The following is a 24,162-nucleotide window of genomic DNA, read 5'->3' as shown; positions in this document are numbered from 1 at the left end:
TAGCCATTAAAATAATTAACCTCTGGCATCCTGGTAAGAGAATCACAGATTACATGCAGAGTCTAAATTTCCAGCCCACCAACCCCCTTTGCCATAGTTAGCTTTGCAACAGAATTCACTGTAAGAGAACTGTCAAGAAGGATTTAGTTAATGAAACACACATAAAAATGTTTGTAGCGAAGTATTGCCTACCCGCATTCCCACATGATAAAATTTGAAAGTGGCATCACGGTGAATGAACATCAGGTAGCAGAGAAGGTTTAATGCCATTTTCACCACTCCACTAAAATCATAGTGTGAGGGAGGGCACAGCCAGGGTATTGGACAGGGTGCTACATTCATAAATGCTCTCCAGGGAAGGGGTAGCTTCCGCCAGAGCAGGAGAAACTTTATTGCCCGTCTGGACAAACTCAGATGCTTAGAGGGCTAGTGATAAGGTGATCATATTACTTACTGTCTAAAAGGAACACTTTGGTGGCAGTGAGGGGTAGGGGGCAATAACACTAAAAATAATCAACAGGTGTTAACTGATCTACAACAGGAATTAAGCAGACCTCTCACAAGCAAACTGGGATGAGGAGTCACCCGAGTGATGGGGAAACTGGGCACCAGCCTTCCACAGGGGCCCTCTACCAATCCTGACTGACAACTAAGATGCCTGGGCCGTGATTGTATATGGATGGAGCACTGCTACCCCCTTCCTTCACTGCAGAGGGAGCAGGGTCAGCATGAACTCATCGAAGACAGTGGTACCATGAGAGGCACTCATCTGTCCTGGGCATGAAATACTGGGCAGTGCTTTAGAGCACCTCTGCAGAGCTAACCCAGTGAAAAGCAGGATGGTAGGGCAAGTCAGAACTCAGACCTGAATTCAAATCTTGGCTCTCAACTTACTATAAACTTACTATGACCTTGGTTAATATATTTCACTCTAAGTCTCAGTTTCTTATCTATAAAATGGGGGTAATAATAATAATAATAATAGCTCCTATTTCATATGGTTACTGTAAGGATGAAATTGGATAAAGCATGTAAAGCAGTTGCCCTATCATAGTAAGTGCCTAATAAATGTGCATGTGTTTTTAAGGGCAAGTCATTTATCCTTAGAAAGTAGTCTCACTGATGAAACAGAGGGAAGACTTAAGGACTTTACTTTTAATGGAAGAAAACCAACAATGGCAAACCACATATGCACACACAAACCCCAATTCAGGTCCTTTTAGCTTAGAATCATTTATTTGTGATGCCATGAGCAGACCAAGTTAAAGTAAAAAGGATAAGGTAACCTACCTCAATGGTATTAAAAAAGGATTCTATCTCACTAACAAAGGCTTCAATCCTCAAGGATTTTTCTTGTAAATCTTCTAGAAAGTCTGCTAATTGAACCTGAAGAAAAGAATTAAGATATCCTTAGTATATGACATTTGAGAAAAGAACTTCAAGCAGCGAATTCCAATTTTCGTATAAATTTAGTATGTTTGGTAGAGAGTCACTATATCATGTTCACTAACAAATCAATCTTTAACTTTTCTTTGCTGCTTCATCTAAATTGACTATAGGTAATGTATGATAAACAATTAGGAGGTTTGTGAGTGACAGCAATAGTTTATTTTCTTATGCAAGAGGAAGGACTTCTTGGTAAGCTGGTGAGTTCAAAGCATACTTGTTTTAGTAAACTATGAATTGAATTCTTCCTCCTTAATTAGGCCTTGATTTTTATATATTGTCATTCCTCTAAGATGGCAGACTTTTTTCTGAACTGGTCCAACATATCTGAGTAGACTTCTCACATTTGCACCAATGGTTTCAGGTGTTCCTGCCCCACCTGATCCTGAGACGGTGAACAGAGTGTCACCAGGCCGAATGTCTAGTATACCAAATGATGAAAACTATCTACTACAGAGACCTTAAGGTTCTAATGACCCTCAAAGGGTTAAAATACTCTCAAGGAGTGACAGCCAACTAGAAAATGTATGGGTGATGGGGGAAGATGGTACCTATTAGTTATAAACCTAGCTGCAATCTATCCTGTGAAACTTAACACGTAACAACACAGAATAAAAGAGCTTCCGTCTGCCTGATTCACTATCCACAGAATGATGGAGAAATTACATTGAGAAAAGTCCCTTCAGGATCTGGTCTCTGCTTCTCTCTCTAGCCCCTGCCTCTTCTCCACAAGCCCCCAGGCTGCAATCACACAAGCCCCACCTTTCCTTGGACTCTTTCCCACCTATGTGCCTTTTTATATGGCATTCCCTTTCTCTAGAATGTCCTCCCTGCCCTTGTTTACTAGAAGAACTCTATCTTACTTAAGGCTCACCCAAGCTTCACCCTTTTGTGACACCTTTCCTATCTTTCCCAGTCTCCCTCCACCATTTCATTTACTCCCAGAGGGTTCCTGTCTCAGAACACTGTGCTCCCATAATGCTGTATGATCTGGGGGAGCTACAAGTCTATCTTCCTTTATTTTTGTTTTGTTTTCATTCTCTATGATTAGCACAGTTCTTGACATGGAATGGAAGGTCAATAAATATTGAGAAAGAAGGAAGGGAGAGAGTGAAGGAAGAAAACAAATGACAGATAAAAGATAAGGCACCACAAAGGGGATGGAGTGGTGGGGAGAAGCCAGGACCTAGATAATCTACAAATGCAGCCATCAGTTCCTGAATAATCACAAATGGCCTACTCACAAGATGCTAGAGAATTCTCGAGTGACAATTTTTTAAATTTAATTTTTAAAATGTGCCAACCAACTCAATCTTCACAGTTGATTTAATGAACGAAGCAAGTCTCTGGCTTAGTCAATTTGTTTTCCACTTTCTCTTCATACTATATGGAGAAGGTCCAGAAAAAAAACTTTAAAATGGTTTTAAAGCAGGAGACATCATATCTCCCTGCTTTTGAAATTTGTTTTAAATTAACAGTACTTAGAATTATTTTTTTAATTTCTAAAACTCATGGAGATAAACAAAACATAATTAAGAAAGCTAAAGAAAATCTAGTCTTCTTTCTACTGACAGTACCCAGTAGTTGTTAGTTAACAAAACCAAGTGTCATCAAAGAATGGGGCATATTTCACTGGTGTTGATGCATCCCAATGCCTGAGATTCCAAAAAGAAATTGACCCATGCCCTACCCCAAACTTGACCAGGTAAAGTTTCAACAAAATTTCACCCTGGAGATATAAAACCAATATCATATCAGTTGAGAAGGATTACTTTTCCAGGAAAAAAAAAAAAAAAGCCAAGATTCTAATATGTTTTCCTACTGAATCAAAATGAGCCCGACAATCATTTATCAGTGACCTAACTGAATAATCATATTGAAAATTGCTACCATTAGGAAGGCACTAAGCAGAGCAACATGGATACACAGTCAAGGGCATGAGCTCTAGCATCAGACAGACCTGGGTACCAGTCCTAGTGCTGTCTTCTATGACCTTGGACTTAAACTATCTGAGCCCATGTCATTATCTGCAAATTGATGACAATGACAGGGTTGTCATATGGATTAAAAGATATCTTGTATATAAAGACCTTAACACATTGCCTGGCCCACAGTAACTGCTCAATTCTTGCTATTACTTGCAATTTTAGATGATTCTGGCTACTGTATGGAGAATACATTGATGAGATAAGAGTGGAGATTCCAGTTAGAAGGCTACTGAAAGGTAGATGAGAATCTTAAAGACTAAATGTTTGATTTCCAATAGTATCTCTGAGGGAGTAGAATACTTATAATCACATACATAAGGATATATGTTGCGACTAACTTTCTAACATTGGGAGTCTATAGACATAGCCAGAAGGAATGCAAAAGTTTTCCATTTCTAACATCAATTTTATAAATAAAGAAGAAATGTGGAGAAAACCAAAATTTAAAATGTCTTACTGTCTTGAGCATTTTATAAAACTTGCAATAAAATTGCTTAATATAATATAAATGTGTATTTTTAAAGGATGATATTGTAGATAACAGAAAATAAATTGTGCTTTATGCTCAAGTGCATATTTTAAAATTTAAAATTATTTGCCTTTTTAAGATAATGTTAAGGGCTACTGTCATAAGATCTCTCAAAGGCAATGCCCCATGTTACTTATCCTGGTATCTCCAGAATCTAGAAAAATACCTGGCACATACTATGTACCCAATAAATGTTTGTCAAAGTGAACTTAACTAAATAACTAGGGAAATATTCTTAGTTTTTTTCAGACTATTATGCCTAAAGATGAATGTATCAAATATTGGTCATTTTTTAAAATTGAGAAAATGAGAAAGCCAATTAAACATCTATGTATGATTACACACTTGTATGCTTTAAAATCTATTTACCTTTATAGCACTTATAGCTGTATCAAGCGTTGAAACCTCATGGTCTTTGTGGGTACCAAACAGCTTGTCAACAGCAGAAATTGGGCTTTTACATGTGTGGCAATATGTGTCAATCTGGGACTTTTTCAATTCCTTTTGTTCCTTCTCGGTTACCAACTCTGATGATAACTGGTCTTGTTCCGTCATCTCTCTGTCCAACTCTTCCTGTTCAGCAGACTTACTTTGTTCCACCTCACTCACAAATTCATTCTCACTGACACGTTCAGAGGATTCCTTTCCATGAGATAACACATCTTCAGGGGTGGATTCTGAATACAGTTCTTCTGATAAAGTGTCTTGAGTAACCACTTCGTAATTCAGGGATTCAGCAAATTCATACTCATCCTGAACAGGGCTACTGCAGAGCCGGTCTTCACTCAGCTCAGGGGGAACCATTATTTGAGGTTCTTCTTGCAGTGTTTCTTGAACACAAGTTGCACCACATGCAAATTCTTCCTCTGGGAAGGACATTTGTACTGGGACATTCAGACTGACCTCTGGATTTGCATTTGCTGCTTCATTAGTCTGGCTGCTCATTTCATCTACTCTCTCCAGGACATGATGAGTGTCTTCAAATGGAACCGCATAGCTTACCCTCTGGGTAACCACTCTGACTTCCTCGGTGATGGAAGCTTTCCTCTGCATAGCTACACTGTCAAGAGCCTCCACGTGGCCTCCTGATTCTCCTTCCCTGTAAGCTGCTTTCTGTTTCTCTTCCAGACCCTCCTCCCCGCAAATAGTTTCAAACCTCCCCCAAATTTCCCCTTCTTCAATTATTGATTGGTATGAATCATCCTTACCAACTGGCTTTTCTTCTAGACCTTGGCCTTGGTCCTTTTCAGTTACAGATGTGTCATGGAGAATGTCATCTTTGAGTATGTACTTCTCAAAATATATTCCTGTTCCATCATCAGTGTCAGAATTTCTGCTTGGAAATGATGCTTCAGAATTCACACTGTCACCTTCAGAAGCTGTCTCCCCTTCTTCCTTTTTCTCTCCAACTGCTTCTTCATACAGATCTTTATATAAAAATGCCAGTGCGGGTGGCTCCTCCAGAAGTTCAGGATTAATGGCTTTAGCAGTGGTAGGAAATATCTGGGTTCGTGACAAAACTCCTTCCTCTTCATCAAATAAAGGCATCCCAGGTGACTTTGAGTCCACATCTCTATTTATGTTCTTTGGAGCATCTCTGTCAGCTGATTTTTGGATAACCGAAGACTTTTGGGTCTCTGGGTCAGATAATTTGCTGTAGTCCTTTTCTAGTCCATAAAAACTTTCATCTAATTTCACCAATTCATATTCATATTCTAGGGCACTTTCCTCTGAACGTTCTGGGAGAGAGACAGTTTCTCCTTCAACATTTAATTCCAATGGAGTTCTCTGTTTTTCTGGGTCTGGGGAGATGTTATAATCAATCAATGTATATTTTTCAAAATAATCCTCTTCACTGGGAATTTCAGGCTGATTAAAGGCTAAATCACCAGTTTCTGAATCTGTGGATATCTCCTCTTTGGTTGTATGAGTTTCCTTTTTTTGGTCTTCTTTCGATGGTGTAACTTTTTTATCAGAATCTTCTAACTTACTCTGTAATGTTTTATAGCAAGCAACTGCCTCACTCTCATCATGGAAGGGTATAGGCTTAAATGAGGCCTTCTCTTCCAAATATTCTAACTTATCTTGGATTTGTTCACTTTCTTCCTCATCAACTGAAGAAATAAATGCAGGAGCATGAATGTTCAATATCTCACAACCTTCAGAAATGATACTGAAGGCACTCTTTTGCTCTTCTGAAAGTCCAGCTGGCTTACTAGTCACGGTAAATTCTTCATCTCTTACATATGTGTCTTCAGGCTCCTTGGAAATCACCTCATCAATACTGATTGTTGTTGCATTAGTTATAAATTGAGCATAGTTGCTGCTCGCTGAAGAGCGTGGTTCATTTACATGGGCATCTTCCACAGCTTCCAAGTGGTGCTTTGAAACAAGAACAGATTGTTCAGACATTTCAGATGCTTGATCTTGAGATGTTTGAATAGTATGGACCATATGCCTCTCTGGAGTCAATTCTGACCATGGATCTAAAATCCTTTCAGATTCTTTAGATGGAGATCCTTGTTTACTTTCTTTTGTGGTATCTACTGAGCCACCTTTTGGCAGCTCTGACGCTGTGACCTGTCCCTTTTCTTCATTGTGACTTACCACATCCCTGCTTGACTTGTCCAATACCAGATTTCCTTCCTTCGGTAAAGAGTGATCATTTATTTCATCATGATAAGGAAGATCTACTGGAAGGAAAGTCTTGGTTTTCTCCACCAAAACTTTACGTTCTTCTAATGGATGTGGTTGGGTTCCTACTGCCTTTGTTTCCCTGATTTCTGGGTGAGCCTCTGAGATTATGGTTTCTGATTTTTCAGTAATTTCTGTAGTTTTAACTAATGAAAATGGTTGAGTTTCACCCAAAGAATGACTGAAAGAGATATCTGACTCTTCAGGCATATGCCTGGCTATATTCATGGAATAAGGCTGAATTTCCTGCTGCTCTTTTCCTTCTAAAAATGCATGTGACGGCTCTTCTTTTGCTTCTCCTTTACCCTCCTCAATAATTTTGTATCTTTCTTTGTGGTCATCATTTTGATAGACTTGCTGCAGCGCAGTAGCAGCTTTTGGTTCTTCCAATTTAATAGGGCTAGATCCGTGCGTAATTTGTGCCTTCCCTATTTCATTATTACCTCTAAGCTCTAATGGGGTCACCGTTTCTTGTTTTTCTGCCACCACCTTCTTTTCTTCCAAGGAATATGATCTCATTCCCAAGTTACCTTTCTCCTCAGTTGGGCTAACAGGTCTGAGTTTTATTTCCTCTTCAGAGATTTTCAAGGAAGTAGGTTTTGGCATCTCTTTCTCTAGTCTGTCTTCACCAAGATCAATTAAACTGTCTTTAGATTCTTCTACTGGCAAAATTATTGACTGCAGCTTCTCTGATTCCTCTGTGATATTTTTACTTGCAAAGCTAGATGAAGCTGATTTTGGTGGTTGTGGCACCTTATCTATTGCATCAAATAAAAAGAGTGATTTTTCTTTTTGATCACTTCCTGGCTCTTCTTTAAGGACAGAAATATTCCATTTAGATGGAGGGGAGATTTCTGGCTTCTGGGGTCTTTCACCATCAGTGATATGAAGACGAACAGAATTTTTGGCTTCTTCCATAATGGATTTCTCACCCATGGGAGAATAAGATTGAATTCTAAGATGTCCCTCACCATCAGCAGAAGTAACTACTGAGTTTAGGTCCATCTCCTCTGAATAGTCTAGGACTTCTTTCTTCCCATAATCTTCACTAGATGCCTCAAAGTTGGATTTTGGCTGTGGCAAAACTTCTACATTTGATAACAATGTGGGTTTTTCTTTAAAGTCTTGACCTTCACCAGATTTAACTAAAGAACCTGTGGATTCTGCAGCAGTTTCAGGTTTGGCCTCTAGCAACAGATGATCCGCTGGCTTCTCATTTGCATGAACGTCAGCTGGAGCAGGACCTCTAGGCTCTATCACAGTCACTGCTTTTTCTACAGATGGGCTTGGCTGAGCTTCTAAATTTTCTTTTTCAGCAACTTTGTTATCTGGAGTGCTTGACTGTAAAAATAAACTGGACATCCACGATGTGAAAAATGAAATTCCTTTCTTTCCCTTTTCCTCAGAGAGGCCTGGCTCCACTGCCTTCTGCTGCTTGGGCAGCTTTTGTATGACCTCAGGTGACTCTGGGGGTTGAGGTTCTTCATTTTCTTGGGTTGAGGAGAGGGGTTTTATTTGTGTGGGTGTTTTCACTTCAGATGCTGGTTTCCCTCTCTCAGCATCATCTACAACCTCTGACTGAACCACTTTTGATTCTTCTCCAGGTAAGGGAGATATACGCCTGTGTGCTTCTTTTTCATTGCCCAGTGCAAGTTCTGCCTCTTCTGCCAGGAAATGGGCTGCTTTGGCAAGAGAGGGAAGAGTTTCTGATTTGACCTCTTCTGTTGATGGGCCAGACACTGGTTTCTGGAGGATTCTTTCAGATGGTGTTTTGATTTCTTCCCAGCTGTCTTCTTTGCAAGGCCTGGAAAATTCTGTGTTTGCTTTCTCCGATACCAAACTTTCACTCCCTACTAAAGAAAGGGTCTGCTTCCCTTCTGCTTCATTGCTCTCCACATTTCCAGCTGGAACTAAAGATTTTGGTTTGGGGGCCAGCTTTATTTCTTCAGAAGAATAAGTTTTAGTTGCTAAGGTCTCTACGTTACCACTAGAGGTATCGAGAGTAGACACTGGTTCTTGTAATGATAAGTGAGATTCTTCTGCAGAATGTGGCAGAATTTGCCTTCTGATTTCAGTTGCGTGGTCTTTCTCTGACAGAGCAGGCTTGAGCTGCCCTGTCATCAGATCACTGGTACCAGAGGAACCCAGCTGCACAGATCCAGGGACTCTTTCTTCATGGTGACTTGCCAAGTCTCTCTCTGGCTTTTTCAGCATCCAATTTTCATCCTTTGGAGAAATAAGGGCCTCTTTCATGTGTGTTTCTTTGACATCTGTAGGCTCAGTTGTCATAAATGATTTTGATTCTTCCAAAGGCAAATTTTCTTTCATAGACAAAAATTGTTTAATACCCATATCTTGTTTATCTGCAAAAGATCTGTTTACGTCAGGTAATTTAACAGCTTGGTCTGAATGAAGTTCTTTTTCAGGCTTCTCTTCTTCCACAGGGAGGTCAGAAGAAGCAATCTTTGATGGCTCTGTTATACTCTGGGGTACATGAAATGAATTTGGTTGGTCAGTTTCTTCATTTAATTTAGTTACAGTATTATCTGTCACTTGTGCCTTCAAATTTCCTGTTGGCAGTAACAGGCTTATTTCTTGTTTTCCTTCTTTTTTAAAGTCAACTGAATGGTTCAACTCTCCTGATAATCCTTTTAAAGAAAAAGTGTATGGCTGAAGTTCTTCTGGGTTGTCTCCTTTAACTAGAGAGGTAAATGCTTCCCTTGATCCTAAGCTAACTACCTTAGGAGAGAAAGATTTAATTTCTTGAATCTGAGGTTCCTCACTAAGGCACGATGAAACCTCTGAAATTTCAGGCACTGTAGTTGACACATGAAGTCCCCTGTTTTCTTCTTTTCCTTCTCCTCTGCTCCTAAGTTCAGCTAGGCCCTTTCCTAAGGCAGAATCCCCTGTTCCAGTTATGGGAGATTTTATTTGTTTTGTATCTATGGATTCACTTTGCCTACCTAAACCACCAACGAATTCAGAGCCAGAATTTGGTAATTCTGATACTTGATGTGGCTTGTCTTCCTTCTCAGGTTCCAAAGAGAGCTGTGCCAGAGCAAGATCTTGATTTTCTGACAGGAAATCTCCCTGAACTACAGAAGGTGTCTCCACTGCCTGTTTGCTCTTATCACCACAGAGGGTTGGTAATGTTGAAGCTAAATCTTCTGATGCTAAATATTCTAACTCAGGAAAAGAACTTGCTGTTTGCTCATTTTTGCCTTTTGTAACTACATATTTAAGTGCAGGTGACACGTTCTGTGAGGAAGGAAGTTCAGTTTCTGTTTTCTTTATCTCACCACCTAGGTTGAGCGAAAGTACATGGTCAGGTCCTGACATCTCTGAGGCAGACATAGAATTTTTTTTCTGTGACACATCCAAATATTCAGAGTCGAAGACTGTAGAAAATGAAAGATCTTGTTTGTTTTCCACCCTTGCTTCCTTTGATACATCTGAATGCTGAGAAGACAATGTTTTGGTTACTGCCAACCCAGGTTTAATGTCTTCAGTTTCTACCTTTGACAAAACAGACTGCTCTGGTATAGAGGATATGCTTGCAGGTAAATCAAATTTAATTTCTTTCCCTACTTCTGACCAAGCCGGATGTTGGGATGCAGCAGTTTCAGCGGGAGAAGAACTAGCTTTAATTGCTACCTTGTCTTCTTCTTTAAGAAGTGGATGCTTATCTACAGATGTTACCATCTGAAGCGGCAAACCAATTCCTAATTCACTCTTTCCTACTTTTGTTAAGACTGGATATTCTGTAGAGGTGGGAAGAGATAAATCTGTTGGGATTTCTTCTTTTGCTAATTTGGTTAAGCTTGAATCATGCTTTGTTACAGATGTCGTGGTTATTGAAGAACTGGGTTCAATTTCTTTCTTTATGTCTTCTGACAAAGCTGAAAATTCTGACATGGGTGGTGCATGCTCAACTTCCTTTTCCACTCCTGGTGACGCTGATTGCAGCACTCTAGGTGTACCAGTTATTTTAGAATCATGTTGCACTTCTGCAACACAAATCTCAGGTCCAGATAAAGATGTTTCCTTTAGAGGTGAATATGGCTTTATTACTTCAGGCTCATTCTCTGACAACCTTCTCTGTTCTAGTTCAGATGTCACAGTTGGAGTTAAACTGGGTTTGACATCCTTCTTTGGCTCATCTACCAAGTCAGGCAGAACTGAATCTTTCATCCCAGACTCCGGAACATTTGGAGGCTGAGGCTCCATTTCTTGATCCCGTAATACATGTGCTATAGCTTCTTGAGCATCAGGCACAATTTCTTCCTTACTTTTAACTTTTAACAAAGCCATCTGTTCATCTGCAGATTTTGGAGTGAGTGACGTTTTGGGTTCTTGTTCTTTCTTAATTGCATGGACTGAACCAGGTGAAACTGAACACTGAGATACAGGCAAAACAGGTGTGGTTTCTTCCTTTACCATGGACAACTGTGCAGGTGTTGCAACTAGTGATGAACTAGTCTTAATTTCTCCCTTCTCTGAATCACCGGTTGAACATGGCGGAATCAAGTCTTCAGACTCAGGTTCTAAATATGCTCCAGTTCTCTGCTTCTGTGCCATAATGAGATATTCAGATACAGTCGTTGATGCTGTTTGAGCATCTGGCTTAATCTCTCCCTCATTTGTTGAAGGGAGCCAACTCAAGTCTTCAGGTGCAGACACCAAAGGAGACGCTTCAGTTCTTTGCTTCTGTGATGAACTTAGATGCTCAGGTACAGGTGTAGCAGTTGGTGCAATTTCTTCCTCACCTGCTTCTGAGAAGCAGGGATATCCTGACACAGCCATTGCAGTTAACAGTGAATCAGGCTCAGTTTCCTCCTTATTTGTTTCTGGGATCCTATATGGTGGGATGGAAGCTTGTGATGCTGAATCTGGAGAAAAAAGTTCAGCTTCTTCGGTGTCTTCATCTGACAAAATCGTGTGTTCAGACGGTGATGTTAAACATATTGGAGAATCACACTCAAATTCTCTTTTCTCTGTCTCCTGAGTTCCATAGGGTGGAAATGAGAATTCTGACACAAATGCAGAGTCTGGAGAAAAAGGTCCAATGTCTTCTTGCTCTTCTTCTGAGAAATTCATGGGAGAGGAGGCACCTTTTAGATTTAAAGGGGATCTGTGGACAATTGCTTCCTCCTGTGACTCCAGTGTTGCATATGGTGGTACTGAAAATTCAGACACAGAGGTGGAAGAGGGTGTGTACCGCTCCATCTCTACTGTCTCTTCTTCTGAGAGGACCACATGTTCAGATGGGGTGGCTGAAAGTGGTGGGGCCTGGCATTCAGGAGTCCCCTCAGTTGTGTATGGTGGCAGAGAGCATTCAGATACAGAGGCCACCTCTGGAGGATAGAATCTGGTGTCCTCCTTCTCTTCTTCTAACAGAGTCTTGTGCTCAGAAATACCTTTTGATTTCAACAGGGAGACATCACCAATTATTTTCTTTGGGGATTCCTGTGTTACATTTGGCGGGACTGCATATTGGGAGGTCAGTGTTAAATCTGGTGTGAAATGCTCATTTCCTAGGTTCTCTTCTTCTGATAGGACCATGTGTTCAGATGTAGCAGTTGAAAGCAGTGGTGACTGGCATTCAGAAGTCCCCTCAGTTGTGTATGGTGAGAGAGAATGTTCAGATACAGAGGCCACCTCTGGGGAATACAGCCTAGTGTCTTCCTTCTTTTCTTCTGACGGAATCAGGGGCTCAGACACACCTTTTGATGTCAATGGGGACTTATGGTCAGTTGTTTTCTTTGGTGACTCTTTTGTTGCCTGTGAGGGAACTGAATATTCAGAAGCAGATGTGGAATGTGGTGTGTAATGCCCATTTTCTGAAGCCTCTTCTCTGGACAGGACCATGTGCTCTGCTGTAGCTGTTGAAAACAGAGGGGACTGGCATTCAGGCGTCTTCTCAGTTGTGGATGGTGAGACAGATGTAGAGGCTGAAGCTGGGGAATAAGGCTCAAATTCATCATTCTCCTCTTCTGACAAAACTGCATCTTCAGATACAGGTTTTACATTAGGTGAAGAAACTGGCTCAACTTCTTGCTTCTCTCGTTCATAGCTCAAATCCTGTGTGACTGAATACTCCGATATGAAAGCAGAATCAGTAGAAACAGACTCATTTTCCTCTCTTTCTTCCTCAGATAAGGTGACATGTTCAGGTGTTGATGTCGTCAGTAATGGCAGAATGGTCTCGTCTTCTTTCTGCTCCACTTCAGGGGCCAAGCGTGGTGGGAAGGGCTCCTCAGAAACTGATGGACTTTCTGGGTAATCAAGTTCTATGATCTCTTCTTCCACTAAATTAGAATCTTCAGGTTCAGGGGTAGCAGATATTGGTAGAGGCGTTTCTATTTCTCCTTCCTCTGGTTCCTCTAACACTAGAGGTTCAGAAAGAGAAATGGATGGCTCGGGCATGTTTTCATCCTTCTCTCCTTTGACAGCGAGATGAGGAGGGTTCAGTCGTTCAGAGACTGGTTTTGCCCTTTCTGGTGAAGTCAGATCCAGTTCTCTCTCTGGGCCAAAATCTTCCTGGATAGAGGCTGTCAGACCTGGTGAAAGTGTTTCCAGAGAACCCTTCTCTGCCTCCAGTGAAATGGAATGGTCAGCAGAAGATACGTCTTCCCTCTTTACCTCATCCACTAACGGCAGTGAGACTGAAGAGTCATGCTCTACAGTTACCATTTCTCGTGAATCAGCCTCAGATTCTTCCTTTGCTGTTTCCAGGAACGCAGGTGCAGATGTATTGGGTGTAAGAGAGGAAGGCTCTATCTCACGGGCTTTTGCTTCATCAGCTGGCAGCTGTGGCACTGACTGTGGCGCGCTGAGCTGTGTTTCTTGTTCTGCTGTGTCATTACTTGTATAAGAGGAAGGTGTGTGCTTGGTAGTAGATGCAGCCCTTAAGGGAGAATCAGCGTAAATTTTCTTTAGATCTTCATGACTGAATGAGGTCAGGGACTTTGATCCTTTGGAAACTGCACCTCTCCAGGGTGCAGCAAGCTCTTTTACTTCATCATCGTCTATGCTTTGGGCTACTGATTTGCCTGTTTTGGAAACTACATTAGAATCATGATTGCCCAAATCTGGCTCTAGACTAATGGACGCATCTTTCCCCTTCCTATAATGTATTTCTTTAATTACATAACCCTTTGGCAATGTTCCATAAAATTGTAAAGGAATTAATTCTTCTTTAACAGAATTAAACATCTTAATTTTATATTGTACTGTTCCTATGTAGACTGGCCTTAACACTAACGGTTTGTGTTCTTTGTATATCGCTCCAGTGATAGGAGGTGTATTTGAGGTGGTCTTCTTGTTTCTCATCTTATCATAAATGCCAGTAGATGAATTCTTTTTCTGGCTCTTTAGTTCCTGGCTTTCTGAAATTAAAGGATTACTTGTTTTGTTTGCTGGAACATCTTGGGATTCAAAAGAATTTCTTTTTTTGTTGCCTTTCCGACGCAATGATGGTGAGCCATGCTTTGACTTAGGCTTTCTTTTCCGAACTTTTTTAACTTCATCCACAATAAAGGAAACATTCCCTGGAGGAGACTTCAGAGTCGACCCTTCCAGACTACACACACCAGAGGTCTGACTTTCTTCCAAGGCCCAAGGAGTGGAAGACCTACTTGAATTGGTCTCCCAGGTTATTCCACTATCTTCCCATTGAACTGTTACCATGGAAAAGGAGGGGTCAGATATGATACACTTCTGCTTGGTCTTGCCCTCTTCATTCTGGTCTGATAACCTAGAGTAAATAATGATATTATTAATAATTCTACATATATTAATAATAAAAATAACAGTAATTACATATTCTAATAATAAGGTCAATGTCCTATTCTTACTAGGTAAAGGATTAATGTAAAATTAAAACATACAGATAAGTAGTGCCATCCATATCAAAAATAAGGATGTACACAAAATAAAGTTTAAAAATTGAAGTCAGGATACCAAATACCATAACACATCCCAGGCTGGAATAAATCAATATCCTGCAAAGTCAAAAAAAAAGCTAAAGTGAAATTCCCTACCTTCCCCTATCAGGATTGCCCCCAGACCTCCTGTGGCTCACCCAGTCCCTCAGGCTCACTGTCTAGTCACCAGGACCTTCATAATGGTCCTTGCATCTGTGCCTTCCCTGTTACTGCTATCACTACCTTGACCTAGCTTTTTATCACATCACCCCTTGATTATTTCACTAGCTTCCTAACTGGTCAGCTAGTATCACGTTTACCTCCTGCCCTCCCCCCACCCTCAATCCATCCTGCCTATCTTTCCAGACCAAGTTTACTAAAAATTTTCATCATGCCACTTCCTGCTCAAAAATGTCAGTAAATTCCTTATATCTATAGAAAAATAAATTCAAAATACTTAACTCTCTGATCCCTACCTGACCTTCTTTCCAAGTACCCACTTCCACCCTATCCCTACATGGTACATTTCTGTTTTAACTAGATAATTCTGTGTTCAGTAAATATATCACGGACACTCTGAGTCAGGGCCATGAAGGGAAAGTAGTGAATATAGAGAGATCACAAAAAAAACAGCAGCCTACTGTGCTGTATTTAACTCATCTGTAAACCAGGGATCATAATAGAACCTACTTCACGGGATTGCTGTGAGGTTTAAATTAGCTAATACACATGAAATGCTTAGAAAATGTGCCTGGCATGTAATTAACACTCAAAAAACATGTTCTGTAATCAGGTCTTCCATATAATCCTTGAACTAGAGATCAAAGGAGCCTGGGCATGTACATTTTCAATGGCTAAAGAGGTTTGGAAAGATGGTCACCTTGGACTGCTCTCATATGCCCTCAAGAGATGGCTGGCTTTGGCTGTCCCTTTCAATTGCCATTGGGCCTTTGTCTCAGACTCTGCAGCACTCTTCCCTGGAATTTTCTTACACTTTCTCCTCCCCTGTGCTCATGCCATTCTTCCACTTACACTTCTTATCCCCCACCTTAATCTACCTTTCCTGCATATTTAAATTCTATCTACTCTTCAAGGCTTAGTTTTAAAACCTCCAGTGTTACCATCCCTGACCAATTCAGCAGGCATATTTGCCTTTAAGTTCAAGACTGAGATAAATACAGAACTATTGACTGACTTATACACTTTTCTACAACAATAAAAACAAAACCAAATAAAAAATCTATGCTAAAAACCCACTAAGCATAAGTATTCAATTAAGGCACTTTTAAAAAACATACAGAGTTAAAATTTAGGTCCCTAACCAATCATTTTTTTTATCATCAGTCACTGCTTATATTAGCAGTCCTTAATTCTGGATACATTTTAGAGTCATCTGTAGAGAGATTTTAAAAAATACTGATGCCACACTATACCCCTTCCCACAGAGATGCTAATTTAATCGTACTAGGGTAGGGAGTTTTAAAAGCTTCCAGGTGACTCCATTATGCATCCAGAGTTGCAAATCACTGGGCTAAACAATCCTAGCTATGAAACTTAACTAGTACATGCCTTTCTAGCTTACCCTGAATGCTTTTTAGTTTGTTAGATTAGGCTGAAAGCCAAGACCATAAATCTTTGCATGTACATTCAACTCCCCTTTCTGAAACTTCAGAGTTTCCCCAGTAGTCAGCCGCAAAGGGCTGCTGAGATCCTGATCTCCTTAGATCTCACCCATGACCAAGTCGAGCCTGGGGCAGCCAGAACCCCTGGACCACTGGTCTTCAGTAGCAAGCATCCTCATCCATTTACCCCAGGGTGCTGAAAACAATTTCATTTTCTACACATGCAGTGAGTGAAAATGGCTGGAAAGTGGTGAGAAGAACTGGTTTCTCCATTTCCCTGGTAACTCTGCTCTCACTTATTTGCTTTGGTATTAAACTACTGAACTTAATTAGTAATTGATGCCTTATCTTGGTTCTGAACTGAATCTTATTTTTAATGTTTTTCAGCCTCCTTTACATATCTAATTAAACTTATTCCTTGAAATTTTCAATTCCTTCTACCCCTTCTCCCTTCTGTTTAACTTAACAAAGGCAGAATGAAATTAAAAATTAAGGTTATAGCATGCAACTGAAAAGTCAGCATTTCGAATGCCCATCATTGTAGTAGTATTACAAAACCAATTATAATTCAGTTTAAAGTTAATTATTGATTGTAAATTCAATGTACTCAACCAGAGAAGTTTTCATTACTCATTAGAATGAGTTCATGAGTCCTTAGCAGAATACCCAAATGTTGATCATAAAAAGATAGAGGCCTACTGAGGTGGGTTCACTCAATCATTTACTTATTCATTCACTCATTTATTTCTTCATTTAATAAAATTTTATTGAGTTTAAATACTAGGAATACAAATATAAAGACACAGAATCTTCTCTCAAGAAATTCAAAATCTAACAGGGAGACAGAACTAAACATTTTAACACTGTGGTAAGTTCATTTACAGAAGATAGGCAAGATACAGTGAGAACATAAAGAAGGGAAGACCTCAAGAGGAAAGATACTTGCACTGGATTCTGAAGAGGAAATAGGAGTTTGCCAAATGGATAAAGAGTGGTGGTGGTGTAAGGATGGGAAGCTCATTCCAGGAAAATGTCACAGGATATGAAAAAAACGTACACATGAATAAATCAGTCTGGCTCACTGAGAAACCCAAAGTATTTGGGGATGTCTTGATTATCGGACAGGAGCAAAGGAATAGAAGAATAACACAGCCAACAGGAATCAGAGAATAACTATATTAGCATGTGTAAAGTCATAGCCCAAGTATTCAAATTACACTCAGTGTAAAGAAACCATTTTCCTTAATAGAAGACCAATGATCTCCCTAGAATTCAGAAGTATTTCTTACTCAGGAACACAAATGTTCTCATCTATGCAAAGATGTATACATCAACTTTCCATAATTAATGGATATTGTCTATGAACATGATCTTATTCATTCTCCTCTGATTCTCACAAAGCAACCTTCTGATTATTACTTGGCTTCCCAAGCAGATTTATCTGAGAGTGAGAAAAAACACTTCTTGATGACCTGGGGAGCTCACTTCCTTCCTCCTTTCAGAATTGGTCAAGGAGAAGGTTCAGTAGATTTGAGTTAGATCCAGGAAAGAACAGACTGATACCAAATTGAGTGCCAAAGACTTCTTCTTTTTCAGGATAAACTTTATCTGATTTCCTTCTATTCCTATTTATTAAGAGAGATTTTTAATAATGAATGAATGCTAAATTTTATTATACAATTTTTATGCAAAAATGAAGATGACCATATTCTTTATTCTGTTAATGTGGTGAATTACGATTGATTTCCAGATGTCAAACCAACCCTGAACTCCTGAAATGACTTCAACATGGTTGTGATGTATTATACTTTTTATATTAAAAAGCTGGATTTTGTTTAGGAATTTTGCTCCTGTGTTCATGAATAATTGGCCTATAATATCCTTTCTTACAACGTGCTTGTCAGGTTTTTGTATCAAGATTGTGCTGCCTCTTGTAATAATCAGGGCAGGTAAACATTTGCTATATTAAGACCATGCATGTGTCCCCAGACCTAGTTCTTTCCCAAGGTCTGGTTTTGTAAATGCTGAGGATAAACCAAAAAAGAAAAACAAAACAAAATAAAACATTGTGCTGCCTCAAAGAACAAATTGGGAAGTGTTCTCTCCTTCACTATTCTCTGGAAGAGTTTGTAGAAGATTGTATTATTTCTCCCTTGAGTGCTTGGTAGATGTTACTGGTGAAGTCATCTGAACCTGTAGTCTTCTCTATGGTAAGGTTTTAATTAGCAGTTTAATTTATTTAATAGTTATGTGACTACCTGAAATTTCTTTTTGTGTCACTTTTGATATGTTGTATCTTTCTAAGAATTGACATATTTAACCTAAATTTTAAAAAATCATTGGATTAAATTTGTTCATGGTATTCTTTCAGGATCTTTTAAGTTTTTGTAAGATCTAAAATTGTATCCATTTTTTCAATTCTGATATTGGTCATTTGTGTCTCCTTTTTATGTTCTTCACCTATACAAAAATTGGCAGACATTATCATTTGGTAATCTTTTCAATAAAGTTTGGCTTTATTGATGTTTCCTTTTTCATAAATGTCTGCTTTCTATTATTTCCTTTTTCAACTTTGAGTTTAATTAGCAAGTATTTTTCTACCTTCTTGAGATAGATTCTTATATCATTAATTTCTATCTTTCTCCCTTTCTAATGTTTCTAATATTTCTCCTTTACTATAACTTAAGACTAGGCATTTCTCTTTAACCAAAGATTTTGATGCATCACATAAAAGTTGGTATATAGTATTTTCATCATTATTATTATTAATCTCAAAATATTTTTGAATTTCCATTGTGATATCTTATCTGACCCAGAAATTATTTACTTCTTTTTCTTCCAAGTTTACTCAGATATAATTGACATAGAACACTGTATAAGTTTAAGGTGTACAGCTTAACAATTTGACTTATATACATCATGAAATGATTACAATAAATTTAATTAACATCCATCATCTCATATAGATATGAAATAAAAGGAAAAGAAAACATTTTTCCTTGTGATGAGAATGCTTAGGATTTACTCACCTAAGAACTTACATAAAGCTAATTATATTTATCATGTTGTATATTACATCCCTAGTACTTGTTTATTTTATAACTGGGAGTTTGTACCTTTTGACCACCTCCATCCAATTCCCTCGCTCCTTGCCTCTGGTAACAACAAATCTGATCTCTTTTTCTAAAAGTCTGTTTGTTTGTTTGTTTTTTAAGTATAACTGACCTATAACACTATGTTAGTTCCTGGTACATAACGTGGTGATTCAATATTTCTATACATTTCAAAATGATCACTATAGTAACTCTGGTTACCATCTGTCACCATACAAAGATATTATATCATCACTGACTATATTCTCCACACTGAACATTTCATACCTCTGACTCATTTATTATGCAACTAGAAGCTTGTGCCTCTTAATCTCCCTCACTTATTTCTCTCCTCTCTCCATTCCCCTCTCTTCTGGCAATGACCTCTTTGTTCTCTGTGTCTATAACTCTGTTTTTATCTTGTTTGTTCATGTGTTTTGTTTTTTAGATTCCACATATAAGTGAAATTATGCAGTATTTTTCTTTCTCTGACTTATTTCACTTTAGCATAATAACCTCTAGGTCTACGCATCTTGTCACAAATGGCAAGATTTCATTCTTTTTTATGGCTGAGTAAAATTCCATTGTGTATATGTGTGTGTGTGTAGGTTGCTTCCATATCTTGGCTATTGTAAATAATGCTGTAATGAACATAGGGGTGCAGATATCTTTTTGTATTCGTGTTTCATTTTCTTCAGATAAATACTGCTGGATTTATGGAGTGGAATTGCTGGATCATATGATAATTCTATTTTTAATTTTTTGAGGAACTTCCATAATGTTTTCCGTAGTGGTGGCACCAATTTACATTCCCACCAACAGTACACAAGGGTTCCCTTTCCTCCACATCCTCACCAACACTTATTATCGTTGTCTTTTTGATACTAGCCATTCTGACAGGTGTGAGGTGATACCTCATTGTGGTTTTGATTTGCATTTTCCTGATGATGAGTGATGTTGAGCATTTTTCATGAGCCCGTTGGCTACTTGAATGTCTTCTTTGGAAAAAGTGCCTATTCAGATCCTCTGCCCATTTTTTAAGTAAGTTGTATGTTTTTTTGGTTTTTGTTTTTTTTTGTTGTTGTTGATGTTCAGTTGTGTGATTTCTTTATATATTTTGGATATTAACCTCTTATCAGGTATTTGATTAGCAAATATCTTGTCCCATTCAGTAGGCAGTCTTTTCATTTTGTTGATAGTTCCCTTGCTGTGCTTTTTAGTCTGATGTAGTCCCATTTGTTTATTTTTGCTTTTGCTTCCTCTGCCTGAGGAGACATATCAAAAAATATTGCTAAGATCAATGTCAAAGAGCATACTGCCTATGTTTTCTTTTAGAAGATTTATGGTTTCAGGTCTTATATCTAATCCTTTAATCCATTTTGAGTTTATTTTTGTATATGGTGTAAGAAAGTAGTCCAATAAGATTTTTTTGCATGTAGCTGTCATTTTCCCAACACCATTTATTGAAGAGGCTGTCTTTTCCTCACTGTATATTCTTGTCTCTTGCATCATAGATTAATTGACCATATAAGTGTGGGTTTATTTCTGGGCTCTCTATTTTGTTTCATTGATCTGTGTGTCTGTTTTTGTGCCAGTACCATACTGTTTTGATTACTGTAGCTTTGTCGTATAGTTTGAAATCAGGGCACATGATACCTCCAGCTTTGTTCTTCTTTCTCAAGATTGCTTTGGCTATTCAGGGTCTTTCATGGTTCCACACAAATTTTAGAAATATTTTTTCTAGTTCTGTGAAATATGCCATCAGTATTTTGATAGGGATTACATTGAATCTGTAGGTTGCCTTGAGTAGTATGGTCATTTTAACAACATTAATTCTTCCAATTCATAGGCACGGTGTGTCTTTCCATCTGTTTATGTTGTCCTCAATTTCTTTCATCAGCATATTATAGTTTTCTGAGTACAGGTCTTTCATCTCCTTAGTTAGATTTATTCCTGGGTATTTTATTCTTTTTGATGCAATTGTAAATGGGATTGTTTTCTCAATTTCTCTTTCTGCTAGTTCATTGTTCATGTATAGAAAAGCAATAGATTTCTGTATATTAATTTTGTGTCCTGCACTTTTACTGTATTCACTGATGAGTTCTACTAGTTTTTGGTGGCATCTTGAGGATATTCTGTGCATAATATCACACCATCTGTAAACAGTGACAGCTTTACTTCTTTCTTTCCAGTTTGAATTCCTTTTATTTCTTTTTCTAATCTGATTGCTGTGGTTAGGGCTTCCAATACTATGTTGAATAAAAGTGGTGAAAGTGGGCATCCTTGTTTTCTTCCTGACCTTAGAGGATATGCTTTCAGCTTTTCACTACTGAGTATGATGTTAGCTGAGGGCTTGTCATATGTAGCCTTTATTATGTTGAGATATGTTCTTTCTATACCTTTACTGGGAGTTTTTTTTTTTAATCATAAATATATGTTGAATTTTATAAAAAGCTTTTTTTGCATCTATTGATATGATCATGTGATTTTTATTCTTCAGTTTGTTAATGTGGTGTATCATACTGATTGATTTGTGGATATTGAACCGTCCTTGCACCCCTGGGATAAATCCCACTTGATCATGGTGTATGATCCTTTTAAAGTGTGGTTGAATTTGTTTGCTAGTATTTTGTTGAGGATATATGATTATTTTAAGATGCTGATCTCTTAAGGTCAATCACATTTTAACAATCTTGCATTTTTACTCCCCTCCCCCATACACATATTTAATGCTTTTTACATCATATTTTATATCTTTTTTTGCATCTTTTGTATCCCTTAACTACATATTGTGAATATTGATGATTTTACTACTTTTGTCTTATAACCTTCCTACTAGGTTTATAAGTGGTTGATCTACTACCTTTCCTGTATATATGCCTTTACCAATGAAATTTTTCCTTTTGTAATTTTCACATTTCTAGTTATAGCCTGTTTTGTACACTCAGAAAATTAACTTTAATGTTTCTTGCAAAGCTGGGTTTTTTGTTGCTGAACTCTTTTAGCTTTTGTTAGACTGTAAATCTCTTGATCTCTCCTTAAAATCTGAATGATAGTTTGCCAGGTGGAGTATTCTTAGTTGTACATCTTTTCCTTTTATCACTTTAAACATATCATGCTACTCCTTCCGGCCTGAAGAGTTTCTGCTGGAAAGTCATCTGATAGCTTTATGAAAGTTCCCTTGTACATAACATGTTCATTTTCCCTTGCTGCTTTTAGTATTCTCTATTTTTCTTTAATTTTTGCCATTTTAATTGTAACATGTCTTGGTGTGGTCCTCTTTAGGTTGATTTTGTTTGGCACTCCCTGCTTCTTGGACCTCTTTGCTTCTGTTTCCCTTCCTTGGTTAGGGAAGCTTTCAGCTATTATGTTCTCTGCTCCTTTCTCTCTCTCTCTCCTCTCCTTCTGGGGCCCCTAAAATATGAATGTTAGTATGTTTGATATTGCCCTAGAAGTCTCTTAAACTGTCCGCATCTTTTAAAATTCTTTTCTCCTGTTTAGCTTGACTGATTTCCACTACTCTGTCTTCCAGTTTGCTGATCTGCCTCTCTGTATCATCTAATCTATTGTTGATTCCTTCTAGTGTATTTTTTATTTCAATTATTATTATTATATTCTTCAGCTGTGTTTGGTTTTTCTTTACATTTTCTAACTCTTTGTTAGAAACTACTGACTGCTCACTCTATTTATACATTCTTATCCCAAGTTCTCTCAACATCATTACGATCATTACCTTGAACTCTTTGTCAGATAGACTGCTTATCTCCACTTCACTTAGTTCTTCTTCTGGGGTTTTATCTTGTTCTTTCATTCAGAACACATTCTCTGTCACTTCATTTTGCCTAACTCTCTGTTTTTATTTCTATGTATATGGCATGTTGATTTCATTTTCTAATCTTAGAGAAGTAGCCTTAAGTAGGAAACATACTATATGCCCCAGCAGCACACTCCCCTTTGGTCACCAGAGCTATATGCTGCAGGGGTGCCCTCTATATGGGCTGAATTGGTCTTTCTGCTGTGGCAGGCTGACTACTGTGGGTGCACTGCTAGGTAGATGCGGCTGGCCCTCAGCTCAATTGGTTGCCAAGCCCTGCCTAGTCAGAGATTATCTTAAAACATATTCCTTAATTTCAAAATACATGGGGATTTCCTAGTTATTTTTTTTGTTAATGCTTTCTAGTTTAACTGCATTGTCACCAAAGAATTTATTTTATAGAAGTTATACTTTGAAACTTATTGAGATTTGCTTTATGGCTATATGGCCAAATTTGGTTGTTTGTTTGTTTAAATATTTATGTGTTCTGGAAAAGAATATGTGTCTTGTGGTTTTTCAGTATTGTTCTATGTATGTCAGGTAGGTCAGACTTATTAGTTGTGTTATTCAAATATTTTTATTTTTTTTTTTAATATTACTATGTGCTTTACTATGTGTTGTATAATTCTCATACAACAATTCCATAAGTAGATACATTAATTTACCAGATGAGGAAACAGGCCTGGGGGATTAAGTATTTTTTGCAAATCAAGCCTTTTTATCTTTAATGATATTATGGGATCTTAGTTCCCTTGGTCCAGAGCAGTGAAAGTACTGAGAGCTAACCACTGGACCCCCAGGGAACTCCCACAAAGATTTTTTAAAACTCTGCCAATTTAAATGGAGCACTTAGTCCATTTAAGCTTAATATAATTACCAATACAATTACCATATATTTGGGGTTAAATCTTCCATCTTATTATGTGCTTTCTATTTATACTACCTAGTCTATGTTCCTTTTTCTCTCCTTTCTTGCCTTGTTTTAAATTGAACATTTATTATTATTCTATTTACCCACTTTATTAGCTTGGCAGTTATATTTTACTATTCTT

At 38.2% G+C, this 24,162-nt stretch overlaps 1 protein-coding gene and 1 non-coding gene across 4 annotated transcripts in view; one reads left to right on the top strand and one right to left on the bottom strand.

Moving 5' to 3' along the window:
- The window catches only part of CMYA5 (cardiomyopathy associated 5), a 105,299-nt gene that overhangs the window by 45,538 nt on the left and 35,599 nt on the right, over window positions 1-24,162 (bottom strand). For all 3 annotated transcript variants that reach the window (XR_003792767.1, XR_003792768.1, XM_029217891.1), the window contains exons 2-3: window positions 4,333-14,413; window positions 1,291-1,386 (exon numbers count right to left, since the gene is read on the bottom strand). Coding sequence is in view for 1 of the 3 variants with exons in the window: in XM_029217891.1 (XP_029073724.1) it covers window positions 1,291-1,386; window positions 4,333-14,413 (10,177 nt within the window). In the remaining 2 variants the exon portion in view is untranslated. The remainder of the gene's footprint in view (window positions 1-1,290; window positions 1,387-4,332; window positions 14,414-24,162) is intronic.
- Window positions 18,113-18,240, top strand: LOC114893501. Its single transcript, XR_003792920.1, has one exon. It is a non-coding gene; the product is annotated as a small nucleolar RNA SNORA72 (small nucleolar RNA).

The sequence above is a fragment of the Monodon monoceros genome, unplaced genomic scaffold, assembly GCF_005190385.1.
Source record: "Monodon monoceros isolate NGI ecotype Baffin Bay Population unplaced genomic scaffold, NGI_Narwhal_1 Super_Scaffold_12, whole genome shotgun sequence".
NCBI lineage: Eukaryota > Metazoa > Chordata > Mammalia > Artiodactyla > Monodontidae > Monodon > Monodon monoceros.
The sequence above is the reverse complement of the archived record's forward strand: the minus strand, read 5'-3'. Positions and strand labels throughout refer to the sequence as shown.